Source organism: Ostrinia furnacalis, unplaced genomic scaffold (assembly GCF_004193835.3).
Source record: "Ostrinia furnacalis isolate ACB-3 unplaced genomic scaffold, ASM419383v2 OfSCF7367, whole genome shotgun sequence".
Taxonomy (NCBI): domain Eukaryota; kingdom Metazoa; phylum Arthropoda; class Insecta; order Lepidoptera; family Crambidae; genus Ostrinia; species Ostrinia furnacalis.
Window position 1 is genome coordinate 101268 of NW_021137606.1, and position 14029 is coordinate 115296.

Here is a 14029-nt window from a genome sequence, read left to right on the forward strand (position 1 = left end):
TTAAATGCATACCTAACTATAGATTAGGAATTTAAGGTATATACAATTGGCGCTAGCCGGATGTATAGAAAGTAATAAATTGAGCATTATGTATTTAGGCTGGGAGGCAATATTCGGGTGGTCATGTTGACGGAGAGCCAGTTCGATTTGGCGCTGTTTGCGCAGCGATATTGGACTTAGCTGATTGGCTCTCTGCCGTCGGGATCGGCAAACTTGATGATTTTTAGCTCGGGGTACTCTGACAAGCCATTCCTAGTTGTGTTTCTGTACAATCACTACCGTAATGTAGGCTTTTTACAAGCTTTTTAGGGTTCCGTAGCCAAATGGGAAAAAACGGAACCCTTATAGATTCGTCATGTCTGTCTGTCTGTCCGTCCGTCCGTCCGTCCGTCTGTCCGTCCGTATGTCACAGCCATTTTTTTCCGAAACTATTAAGAGCTATACTGTTGAAACTTGGTAAGTAGATGTATTCTGTGAACCGCATTAAGATTTTGATGCAAAAATAAAAAAATAATAATAAATATTGGGGGCTCCCCTCCCCATACTTAGAACTGAAACTCAAAAATTTTTTTTTTCATTAAACACATACGTGTATCTATGGATAGGTCTTCAAAAATGATATCGAGGTTTCTAAAATACTTTTTTTTCTAAACCGAATAGTTTGCGTGACAGACGCTTCCAAAGTGGAAAAAAGTTGGTCCCCCCCCCCCTCTAACTTCTAAAATAAGATAATGAAAAATCTAAAAAAAAAACATATGATGTACATTACTATAAAAACTAGAGATGAAACGGATAGTTGATTGGCTGGATACCGNAGGGAACTCCTAAATGAAACGGCGGCATCCCATCGAATTTGGGTTCGTTGGATTTGTCTTTTCGAGCACTTTAGTACTTGATGATGTCCAGGGTCCTGATGATGGAGTCAGGAGGTGGCCATAGGAATTCCAAAACGAAACGGTGGAAACTTATCGAGTTTGCGTTTGCTGGATTTGTCTTTTCGAGCACTTTGGTGCTAAATTGCATTGTAATTGAACCAAGGCTCTGAAATTATAATAATTAAAAATCTTTTAAAAAAACCGGTCAAGTGCGCGTCGGACTCACGCACAAAGGGTTCCGTACCATTCATTTATGAAATTAAAATTATTATTTTTTTAATTTAAGTTATTTGTATGAAAGATTACGCGGTAATAAGCGGTTTAAGATTTACGAGGTATTAAAAAAACTACTTACTAGATCTCGTTCAACAATTTTCGTTGGTAGTTTTTATACATATATATATAGTATATAGTAATGTACATCATATTTTTTTTTATTAGATTTTTTATTTTCTTATTTTAGAAGTTAGAAGGGGGGACCAAAAGACAATGCCGGAAATTGGCGTCTTTTTTTTTTCGCGCGGCCATCGACCATACCTTGTTTTTTGATTACAAAATAGTGTAATAAACCAAACTTACTATGACATGTATACCTCTAAACTCAGTCTGAACTGAGTTACGAGCAATAGAAGTTTAATGATTTTACATACTAGATTTGCTTTTTGCGGGTAAGTTTTGTAAGAAATTGAAACAAAATAGTGACATTGTATGTGTAAACAAACAATACCATCCATTTAAGGTTCCAGACATCAGTATGGAGCAGAATAAGCGCAATAAAAAAATAGCGCAATATTTTGTTGCAATTTCTTACAAAACTTGCGCGCAAAAAGCAAATCATCAAACTTCTAATGCTCGTAACTCAGTTCAGACTGAGTTTAGAGGTATACATGCTGTAATAAGTTTGGTTTATTACACTATTTTGTAATCAAAAAACAAAGTTTGGTCGATGGCCGCGCGAAAAAAAAAAGACGCCACCTTCCATACAAAATCTGGCATTGCCATTTTTTTTTCACTTTGGAAGCGTCTGTCACGCAAACTATTCGGTTTAGAAAAAAAATATTTTAGAAACCTCGATATCATTATTGAAGACCTATCCAGAGATACCCCACACGTATTGTGATGAAAAAAAAATTTTTGAGTTTCAGTTCTAAGTATGGGAAGCCCCCAATATTTATTATTTTTTTATTTTTGCATCAAAATATTCTGCGGTTCACAGAATACATCTACCTACCAAGAGTATAGGTCTTAGTTATCGAAAAAAAATGGCTGTGNTAGCTATACGGTTTACCCTAGTATTTTAATATCCGGTATCCGGCCGGATAGTGAGTTACTATCCGGTATCCGGCCGGATAGTAAACTTAGGCCGGACATCCGGCCTACCGGATAGTTACCGGATATCCGTTTCATCTCTAATAAAAACTACCAACGAAAATTGTTTTGAACGAGATCTAGTAAGTAGTTTCTTTTTAATACCTCGTAAATCATCATCCTCTTTCATACTAATAACTTAAATAAAAAATAATAATTTTAATTTCATAAATCAATGGTACGGAACCCTTTGTGCGTGAGTCCGACACGCACTTGGCCGGTTTTTTTTATTATTAATCACAAAATCTTACGAGTAACTACGGGAATGTTAGTTGAATGTTTAGGCGTGATCTTTTTGTTGATTCCCGCAATTTGCGGGCCGCAAAAGGTCACTTGGTACAGTCACGGAATGAAAAGGTTCGTCAGTTTTCAAATTGATTCCTTTAACGAATCGCGAGCACATATTACCTTTTGAAACTATGTTACAGAATAATCTCGAGTTAGAGAAAATAATCTTTAACTGTTCGTCAGTAAAGTTCAAAATTATTCAGATCAAAGTTGTTTGACCATTTATCTTGTCAAGATGATTATTATGATTGATAAACTAAAACCTTCTTGTTGGTTCAACCTGCCATTATTATTTCTATTAAATAAAAAAAACTATTGTCAATTGGTCAATGTCATCATTGCATTGCATTGATGGGATAGAAAAATAAACAAGCAAAACCTTATTCGTTAGCAAAACGTCATATTTATTTAAATGTTAGCAGCACTGTTTCTTGCACTGTTATGTTGGCAGGTTTGACTCTTACAGTAACCTAGTGCAAGCGAAGACCGACACTAAGGTGACGAACCTTTTCATTCCGCGACTGTACATTACAATAACACCACACTAAACTAATACGAGGATCTTTTGACAGCTCTATATCAATAAATTTTTATGTTTCACAGATGGTATCCTTCCGTTTGGCCAAATTACTTTTCGCCAAATTTCACTTTGCAAACAACTTATCGCCAAAGTTTCATTTCCGAAATGAACTTTTAGCAACTGTACTATTCGCAACTAATTTATTTGGTCAAATTATCATTTTGCCAAATTTTACTTGGCAAATGTTTATATAGCAAATGTTTTATGTTGTCAAATTTTATATCCCAAATAATTTGTTTGGTCAAATTGACACTAAACTTCACATACTTACCCACCGTTACCCACAAATCAAAGCATAAGGCACATGATCATGGTTTTCACAAGAATTTTATGTAGGTAAAACATTGCAGAAAATAGTATGGTTGCAAAAAGTAGGTATTGCAGAAAATAGTAGGTTAGGTTAGGTTAGAACAGTGACCCTTAAGGAATACCTAGAATCACCTCTATTGTTAATGAATCATTTAGAAATGTCGATGTACAAGAAATTAATGTAGAACAAATTTTATATTTACTCCCCACTAAACAAAATAATAACCACAAGCTAATTTGTATACCATTCTATGCACCAATCAAATTATTTTGTAAATAGGTAGTTTATCGTGAAATATTTTTACCTAATGAAACATTTTCCCAAACCATACTTTGCCAAACAATAATTTGCTAAACAAAAATATGCCAAAAACAACATTTGCGAATTAAAAGTTTGCAATAAGTTGCTTTGCCAAATGAGAATTTGCCAAATGAAAATTTGCGAAACGTTGTTTGCGATGTGATAATTTGGGAAACGTTTTTTGGCCAAACATTAGTAATCCGTTTCAGATATTTTCTCGAAATGCGATCTGAAAAAAGTACAAAAAACCAATCGACCATACAAAATCGGATTCGAATCGCTTATACATTAAATACCTATGTGTAGGAGGTATAACACTCGCTCCACTGTGGCTTTTTCACCGTTCCACGTAAGTGCAAAGCGGAGTGAGGGTTTGTGATTAATTAATGGAATTAATCCGTAATTCTGCGGTTGCGACCTCGCGTGGGCTCCGGGAGTGACACTGGCTACATCGCACGCTAGGAGATGTGGTTTCCGTAAATATGTAATACCTTAATCAACATAAAAAGGAACTTGACCTCTCTGCTTCCAGGAAAAAAATACATGATCAAAGTTTTTTCTTACAAATGAACACTAAAATTGTAGAGTTTAAATATTTTTATGCAATTTCTATAGGCTTCTATGTATATTATGGCTCTACCTCAAAACAATTCTTCAATGATCCTCAGAAACTGAAAACGACTACTTCAGGCCTCGCCAAAGAGTCATGATACATCACAAGCCGCATGGCTATTACCTACAGTGTTCAAATGGCAGACGGTTGGAACTTGGATATATTATAATACTAAATACCATATATACATACATACATACATACATACCAATAACATACTTTTTCTAACGTAACACGTAAAAGTTAAATAAGTTTTCAAGTAATTGTAAATTTAGTAGTTGTTTTGAAATATTCAGAAATATTCGTTATGACCTTGAGGTTTGTCAATTATCCTAGTTTTAAATCAAGGGGATTAGATGTCGACCATCTTAATCGATAGCTTTTCACCTACGTCTCGGCAGATCTAGGTAAGTGCAGAGTGGAGGAACGCCCGGGTGCTGATTAATTAATGGAATTAATCCGAAACGCTGCGGTTGCGGCTGGCTGCCAGCGGCTGAATTATACATGCTCTGCCGGGCGAGACACAATGCCAAGAGAAGTCGAATTTACGACGTTTCGAAAATTCATAATAATACTTCATCAATCGTAAATAAGAGTTTTGAAGTCATAATGAATACAATAGAATGCTTGGCAAAAGTTCTTAAAACTACTCTATGATCATCACACATAAAACTAACAGGCAGCAACTTTGTATGTAGGATGTAGACAATATTTTATATCATTCGGTTTTTGTAGATTCGACAATGAATCGAGTTTCATCCACACTCATTGATACTCCTAATTTCTCTGAAAGTAATTAAGTAAGAATCTTGTACGTCACAGCCTTAGGTCCCAACATAGTCATTATAAAATTTAGTATGGATCTCTACTTCGCGATTAAACAGCATCCTCTCATCCTCTGTTTTGACAGAGCTCCGGCCCTAAACGATGCAAAGCGGGCGCGGTAGTTGCCACCGCGTATAAGTTCGTGAGGTGGTATAATTACGCGAGAGAGCAAACACATAAAGGCAGGGTTGCCAGAAGATATTTTGATAAAGGAGTAAGTATTATTGCCGGGATTAAAACAAAAGATTTGGGAGGAAAAGGATATTTGCAATGACAGGAGTTTCAAGAAATATCAAAGAAAGGATGGTCTGGAAGAAATCGATTCCTAGCAAAAAATTGCTTAAATGGTATCGACTCTACGATTAGTTGTTACGTGTTCAATATAGCTTTAGGTATGGCACCACCAACAAAATAAAGCAAAAATCTTACTAACTCTACAATCAATTATGTACTTATAAATAGCACACTGATGTGTGTAAAGGAGAACATAGTTGGTTAGAGGTTGAGGGAATAAAACGTTGGAATGGAGGACATGTCCTCTTCTGGGCGTTATCTGGGAACCCTACACAAAGGTAATCCGTCCGCTCGGCACAAAGTGATGCTCGTGAACGAGGCCCCGGCGAGCACCTGCGCCGACCGCACTCGCCCGCTGTCTGTCGCGTAACTAAGCTAAAATGTAATTACGGGCACATTAACGATGTTGATCAACTTACTAATAATATCAATGATTATTGAGGCAATTTTTGATGGTGATTGGAACCGAGTAAGTAAAAGATTCACTGCTTGCTTAAGTGAAGCAGCAAATCGAACGCATAGCGTTGAATAGAGTTCTGTGTTTGGTTCGTGTGTCGCCGTGTGCTACCACGCGCACTGTGAGACCTCACAGTAATGTTTGTGAATACGGGCGTTAGTCTTCCGAATTTCATACATTAGTTTCTGTGTTATGTAATTAGAGTTCTACTCAAGGTTCGGTCTAGTTGTTATTCTCATCCACATTACTACATAGAATTTATTACATACGTTGATTAATATTAATATAAACCAAANTAGTGTCGGCTCATATACCCATTTACCTAACATCCTGTATTATGGCTCTACCTCAAAACAATTCTTCAATGATCCTCAGAAACTGAAAACGACCAGGTACTTCAGGCCTCGCCAAAGAGCATGGTACATAACAAGCCGCATGGCTATTACCAGTGTTCAAATGGCAGACGGTTGGATATTATAATACTAAATACCATAATATCAATAACATACTTTTTCTAACATAACACGTAAAAGTTAAATAAGTTTTCAAGCAGTTGTTTTGAAATATTCAGAAATGTTCGCGTTATGACCTTGAGGTTTGTCAAATATTTTTAAATCAAGGGGATTAGATGTCGACCATATTAATCGATAGCTTTTCACCTACGTCTCGGCAGATCTACGTAAGTGCAGAGTGGAGGAACGCCCGGGTGCTGATTAATTAATGGAATTAATCCGAAACGCTGCGGTTGCGGCTGGCTGCCAGCGGCTGAATTATACATGCGCTGCCGGGCGAGACACAATGCCAAGAGAAGTCGAATTTACAACGTTTCGAAAACTCATAATTATACTTCATCAATCGTAATTAAGAGTTTTGAAGTCATAATTAATACAATAGAGTGCTAGGCAAAAGTTCTTAAACCTCTCTATGAACATTTCTACTTATAATAAATCTGTAGAGAGGTGCAATCAGTAAAATTTTTGTCTGTCTGTCTGTCTGTCTGTATGTTCCTTATAGAAACAAAAACTACTCGACGGATTTTAACGAAACTTGGTACAATTATTCTTCGTACTCCTGGGCAGGTTATTAGCGGGAAAATCGGGAACGGGAATTGGCGGGAAAATCTTTTTTTATAAAAAATCTAAACCGCTTAAGTTAGACGCTTGAAATTTGGCATGCAGGTGTCTTAGTAAACTTAAAGCTTAGTTACAATAGGATATTGCAAAATTTCCACGGGAACGGGAATTAGCGGGAAAAAACATTTGTATAAAAAAATCTAAACCGCGTAAGATAGATGAAGTGGGTAAAACGGGATCCACGCGTACGAAGTCGCGGGCGGCCGCTAGTCACACAAAAATTAACATATGGAGCAACTTTGTATGAGGATATAGAGACTTCTTCGTCACCGTATAAGACAATCTTTCATTCGGTATTTGTAGATTAGCTTGATTCTGTGATACGGTCTCCTAAATTGGGTGTTTTTATTTGCAAAAAGGCCAAAGCTCGGATTATTGTATGTAGTTAGTTGTCTTGACCGAAATCTCCTAATTTCCTAGTGCTGGAAGTCAATAAGTAAGAATCTTGTACGTCACAGCCTTAGGTCACAGAATATGCTGACTTAGTCACCATAAAATTCATTATGGATCTCTATTTCGCGATTAAACAGCATCCTCTGTTTTGACAGAGCTCCGGCCCTAAACGATGCAAAGCGGGCGCGGTAGTTGCCACCGCGTATAAGTTCGTGAGGTGGTATAATTACGCGAGAGAGCAAACACATAAAGGCAGGGTTGCCAGAAGATATTTTGATAAAGGAGTAAGTATTATTGCCGGGATTAAAACAAAAGATTTGGGAGGAAAAGGATATTTGCAATGACAGGAGTTTCAAGAAATATCAAAGAAAGGATGGTCTGGAAGAAATCGCTCTTGCGATAATATTGGCTGATTGATATCGATTCTACTAATCATGTTACATGTTCAATATAGCTTTAGAAATGGCATCACCAACAAAATAAATCAAAAATCTTACTAACTCTACAATCAATTACTTATAAATAGCACACTGCTGTGTGTAAAGGAGAACATAGTTGGTTAGAGGTTGAGGGAATAAAATATTGGAATGGAGGACATGTCCTCTTCTGGGTGTTATCTAGCAACCCTACACAAAGGTAATCCGTCCGCTCGGCACAAAGTGATGCTCGTGAACGAGGCCCCGGCGAGCACCTGCGCCGACCGCACTCGCCCGCTGTCTGTCGCGTAACTAAGCTAAAATGTAATTACGGGCACATTAACGATGTTGATCAACTTACTAATAATATCAATGATTATTGAGGCAATTTTTGATGGTGATTGGAACCGAGTAAGTAAAAGATTCACGCCCGTATTCACAAACGATGCTTGCTTAAGTGAAGCAGCAAATCGAACGCACAGCGTTTAGAGCTCTGTGATTGGTTCGTGTGTCACCCTGTGCGTCCACACGCACTGTGAGACCTCATGGTAATATTTGTAAATACGCGCGTTAGTCTTCCGAATTTCATACATTAGTTTCTGTGATAATTAGAGATTTACTTAAGGTTCGGTCTAGTTGTTATTCTCATCCATATTACTAGAATTTATTACATACGTTGATTAATATTAATATAAGTGTCCGATATCTTGTTATATGTCATGTATAGTTAATCATTCCGCTTCTGGTGGGTTAATAAATGCCCTTTAAGAAAAGGTTTTTCTATTTTGTACCTAGTCCAACAGCACAAATCACAGATTTTCATCTTCTACATAACTTTTCCAGATAGGTACCAGGTGGTACCTAACTATACCTACGGCGGTACCTATGGTAAATAGGCATTTGCCTACATACCCATCTCCCTTCGCCCGGTAAACCTTCATTCTACGTATCCATGTACTTTTACTACGTGAAGATATCAACAACCTACCAAAATGTTGAATGTTACATGTTTTTGTTGATTGTGTAAAGCAAAACACGCGCTGGAGACCCGGCTTTAGGTAGGTGATGAGTAGCAAAGGAATCACGTCAAGTGAACCCGTTCGGGTGTCGACTTGCGGCCGACACGGGACTCCATGCATATTCAATTATTCACAAGAATTTACTTAGAGGGAGATTTACATAGCACCTACGAGATTCGGGTTAGAGCGAACTTTGATACGGCCTGGGAGCCAAGCAGTCGGCGATGTCATCAACTTATCATTCATACGTTATGAAATCAACTCGACCTGATTTAAATATGAAGCCGCTTTCAATTCATGCAAAGCTCTGATTTGAGGACTTATTCTAAAATATGCTAAAATAAGACAAAAATAGCACCCTTATTATTATAGTATTGATTTCGATTGAAATATGTAAAGCAAAATAAAAACCATTAACCTAGGTTATCATCATCACTACATAGTATACCTATGCTTAGATCTTTTAAACTACGCAACGGATTTTGATGCTGTTTTTTTAATAGATAGAGTGATTCAAGAGAAAGATTTTTGTGTCATACTTAGCACCCGAGGCGCATCGATAGCATTAAATAAACTAAGTATTCTGTATTATATAATATTTTTTTAAACACACAAATCCGTTAGCATTGTACGGTCTTTTCAGCTCACTGAAATCACGGCTGGTGATTAGGCGATAACAGAAACCAACGGAGTTTCAATCAGAGGTATTTGAAGAGCCTTGAGTAGGTATAACATTTTGCTACTTACTTCACTAAATCACAGCTATTGGTGTATTATCAACATCTGATCCACACAATGTCACTTCGACAAAGGGCTAAGAGACGAGCCGACTACCCGCAATATTTCACGCGCGCGGCGCCGCTACCCGCTGGGTTTCTGATGGCATACGAGCCTTAACAACAGATACCTAATGCCCTTCACTGTCACTCCCGCCCGCCTATTGTGACTATTGTCAGCTAGATGTGAACTAGTGATATACAGTAGAGTGCTTTCGATATTAGAAACGAATGAAGAAAGAAAAGGTTCAGTTAGATCTCATAGGTACTCGTGCACTGAAAAAAATGTTTGGTTACTGCTTACACAACAAAAGTGACCACCGAACTAAGTGTTAACTATAACCAAACTAAGTTTAGCTCTCTACAGAATTATTTGTTTAATTTACACAACATTTTGTTCCTCATAACCAAAGTGTTCGGTGGTCACTTTTATTGTGTAAGCAGTAACCAAACATTTTTTTCAGTGTGTGTTTATATGATGAATAGGCGTTGAGTGATGGACACCCCGTGGATGTTGTTCTGCAAATTAAATATGTATGTCGATTTGTGAGATCTGAAACCGATACAGTGCATAAATCGCTCTAAAAGAGGTGTTAATTGTTCATCACACTCGGCATTCTTGTTCATATTGGCCGCCGGATTGAAATTTTCGATCAGATGGAGTATGTAAGGGGTAATCACAAAGTTGTAGTTCTACATTTCACAATCACAAAGGTGTAAATTTTTCATCACTTACCATTTCATCTTGCCGATACCTTGGCAATTTCAGGAGGAGGTTCACATTTTAATAGCTGCAAAGGTGTGTTATTTGCTCATTTTTACCATCTTTATTCAGGAAGCAGGCCTATAAGTACGACGCAGTACTGGTTGCGGTGCGTCTTGTCCACCGGACAGCGGCCCTTCATCTCGCCACTGCTTTGGCAGTATCAGAACTCACTATTTAAACGGTCATAAAGGTTTGAATTGGTTATCACTCACCATCTTTGTTCATGTTGGCCTGGAAGCACTTGGCGAGGCGGCAGGCGCGGCACTGGTTGCGGTGCGTCTTGTCCACAGGGCAGCGGCCCTTCATCTCACCGCCGGCCTTGCATGTGTACACGCGGTTCCTGTGTATTGACCGCTTGAAGAACCCCGAACAACCTATTGGAAAAGTACACAAAAATCTGATAAAGACAAAATATGATTCAGGAAATCGCCGCGAAAGCTGGCATCAAGGATTGCGTTACACACCTATTTATAGCAAGTGTAAGACAAAGAGAGGTATATTACAAAAAGTTAAACGCCCGTTGAACACTTGTTTAAATTGATATTTAGTATTGAAGTGTTATTTTATTTTAAACCAATATTTAACGTGTGTTTAAATATTTTGAAATAAGGCCCAGAATCTCTAATTTGCATCGGATCTTTGTTCATGATGCGACTTGAATCAATTAATTCATTCATCGGATTTGTCTTGATTAGGTATAAAACAATTTGTAAAAGCAGTTTCAAGACAACTCTGTTAAATTAGATGAATCATACAACTGCAGTTTAACAGAAGTAAAGGAAGAAAGTTTGACTGCTGTAGCAATGTAATTAGATAATGTGTATTAAGGAATTATGTTCTTTGTTACACACACGTAGAAGAAAATAGTCAAATAATATGCTTACCATCACAGCTATAGATGCCATAATGCTTGCCGGAGCTTCTGTCCCCGCACACATTACAGGGTATATCGAGTAGCCGATCACCTGAAACATTTTCACAATATTAAACTCTGTTTTAACAGGAATCGTACAAAACGTAACTTATATTATATCGATCTTATTTTATTCACTTTGTACTACTGTCGAATGCGTATCCTATTGACCTTATTGGACTAAAACACAATGGAGCGCCTTAAATGCGGATCACTGTTATGTTCCTAATTTAACAAAGCCATTCATTATTATGATGAACCAGAAACTACATATCAATTACTTTAAACTCGAACGATGCGTAGGTACCTAATCTATCTACCTACTTCGATTAAAACCTTATTAATTAATTATCTAAGCGCAAGTACGATTTATTTTAGTAGACATTTGAAATTTTTGTTATTTTCTGCTCTTTAGATAAAAAGAAATACAAGAACAAGGGCTAATTTTTCGCTTGGTAAACCACTATCAACAAAATATAAACCACGTAAAATAAATCATAAAATTCGACTACGGAACGGATCAAAAAACTTATCAGGAAAATTCAAATTTTACGCAAAAGTCTTCACTGAAATTCAGGGCAACTACAATGTTTATGTACATTAATTGACACCTCTAAGCAGCAGTAGGCTCCCCTTTCCCAAAATAGATTAGTCAGATTACACCAATCTCGCTAATAACGTTGGTGTTTTTGTTCGTTTACTGAACGCCTTCCCTTCGTCCCCTTTCCTTGGCGTTTACAGAGGCCTCCGATTACACCGAAGAAGTAAACTAAAGACAGAAAGGAATATAAATAATGACAGTTTCGATTCAAATACTACACGTTAATACTCGTAGCTAATTCGATTGCTAAGTAGGTACTCCTAACTGCTTAACTTAAAGAGCCGTATTTTTTTTAAATCATAATTAATAGTTTAAGCACCTATTTACATCAATGTATTGCGTAGTATGTATTTGGCTGTTACAACCCTGTAAGTTTTTTTTTTATATTAACAATATTTTATAATCATAATAAAAGACTGAAACATATTTTATTATGATTATAAAATATTATAAGGTATTCTTGTTCAGAAGTAAGTAGGCACTTTATAAAGTTAGTAAAGCTAACTTTAGTCTGATCGATCTATTTTGTTAAAACATATAAGGCCATGAATATAAATGAGGAAAAAACAACATTGAACGGTGTGATACGGTGTCACCCTTAATACCGTGAATCCTTTTCAAGCAAGATCTTTTTTTTTTTTCTCTGAAACGGACTTAGACGACTTTACTGTTCGTCTTTCAGGCCTCTTGGGAAAGCCGCGAAGTGTCGCAATTATCCTCTCTAGATGGAGTTACAAGGATTATAACTGCGGAGAAATCTACTAGAATAAATACATATGACCTTTGTTTGTCTTCCATATTAATTTAATAATAAATAATGATAGTAATTAACCAACATTAAAAATGGAGCATTAGTGAGGAAGAGAAGCTTCAAATTAAATGTCATTATTACGAGTATTATAAAATTTTAGTATTCAAATGCCTATAAATAAATTAGTGACCTAATCATATATTTGTTATCTTAGTACAAATACTTTGGAAGAACACAACTAGGCTAAATAACAATCCGATTCTTGAAACATGATGTACAGAAGTGTCAGAACAAAATAATGACCATATCGTCCTATACAGGGTGTTAAAAAATTTAAATGATGATATCTTTCTGACTTCACCATACCATTTATATGCCCATGTTAACATGGGCTAGTGTCGGCTCATATACCCATTTACCTAACACCCTGTATAGTAATGAAGATCATAGGTTAGTCAAGACTGCTTCAGAATTGATGGTCTGTGTCCAGCGGTAGACTTCGGTAGACCATTTGTAATAAAGAAGGATGCTAAATTGATACATCTTTCAAGAGTTAGGAGTAAAATTAGCAAGTAATGTGATCAAAGGTACAATAACATGTGTTTATTCCCATGGTTATGAGCGCGATATGAATTATTATTGATGTATTGGTGTGAATGCGCTGTGGTGCGTGACGAGCATTCAACTAATTTTGTAATAACTACTTAGATAAATCTAAACGTGTAACGCCTACTGAAAAAAGCTATTCAAGTTGTTAACATGTTAACATCTATAATTATAACAATACCGTAAGAGGTCAATTTATTATTAATACTTGTATTTAAAAAAAAATTCTACATTAACTTCATACATCTTAAAGTGATTCCTATTGTTTACTTACTCGACACTTATCAACGGCTTGGTTCACTCTCAGAATTAGCGGCCAAAGTCGTTTGAGTCGAAAACATTTCGAATTGTTGACTAATTTCAAACACAATCTGGGGAGAGGGTGCGAGAACTAACGAAGTCCCAAACCGTCCCTAAGTTACATTGTGAGGAGCCCGGACTTTGTCCCGTCTGAGTGAACTTACACGATCTTATTTGTGTACTAACTTCAAACAATAGAGATCTTAACTCATGTGTGTCCATGTTGCGAAACTAATGCTCCTGAAACTATATCTGCGAGCTTAATCCTGAGTTACAGATATTTAGAATAGTAAGTAAGTAAGTAAAAATTATCTTTGGAAAGCAATCTGTTATTTATTACAAACAGATTTACTCATCCGATAAGGAAAAAAATAATACGGGGCGTGGGTGTGACCCGTTTTTTGCGTTAACCTGGTAAATATGGAAAATCATTAACGTGAATAAA

At 36.7% G+C, this 14029-nt stretch overlaps 1 protein-coding gene across 1 annotated transcript in view; it reads right to left on the reverse strand.

Moving 5' to 3' along the window:
- The window catches only part of dsf (nuclear receptor dissatisfaction), a 31963-nt gene that overhangs the window by 16980 nt on the left and 954 nt on the right, over positions 1 to 14029 (reverse strand). The window contains exons 2-3 of the mRNA XM_028320372.1: positions 11298 to 11378; positions 10626 to 10787 (exon numbers count right to left, since the gene is read on the reverse strand). Coding sequence (XP_028176173.1) covers positions 10626 to 10787; positions 11298 to 11378 — 243 coding nt within the window. The remainder of the gene's footprint in view (positions 1 to 10625; positions 10788 to 11297; positions 11379 to 14029) is intronic.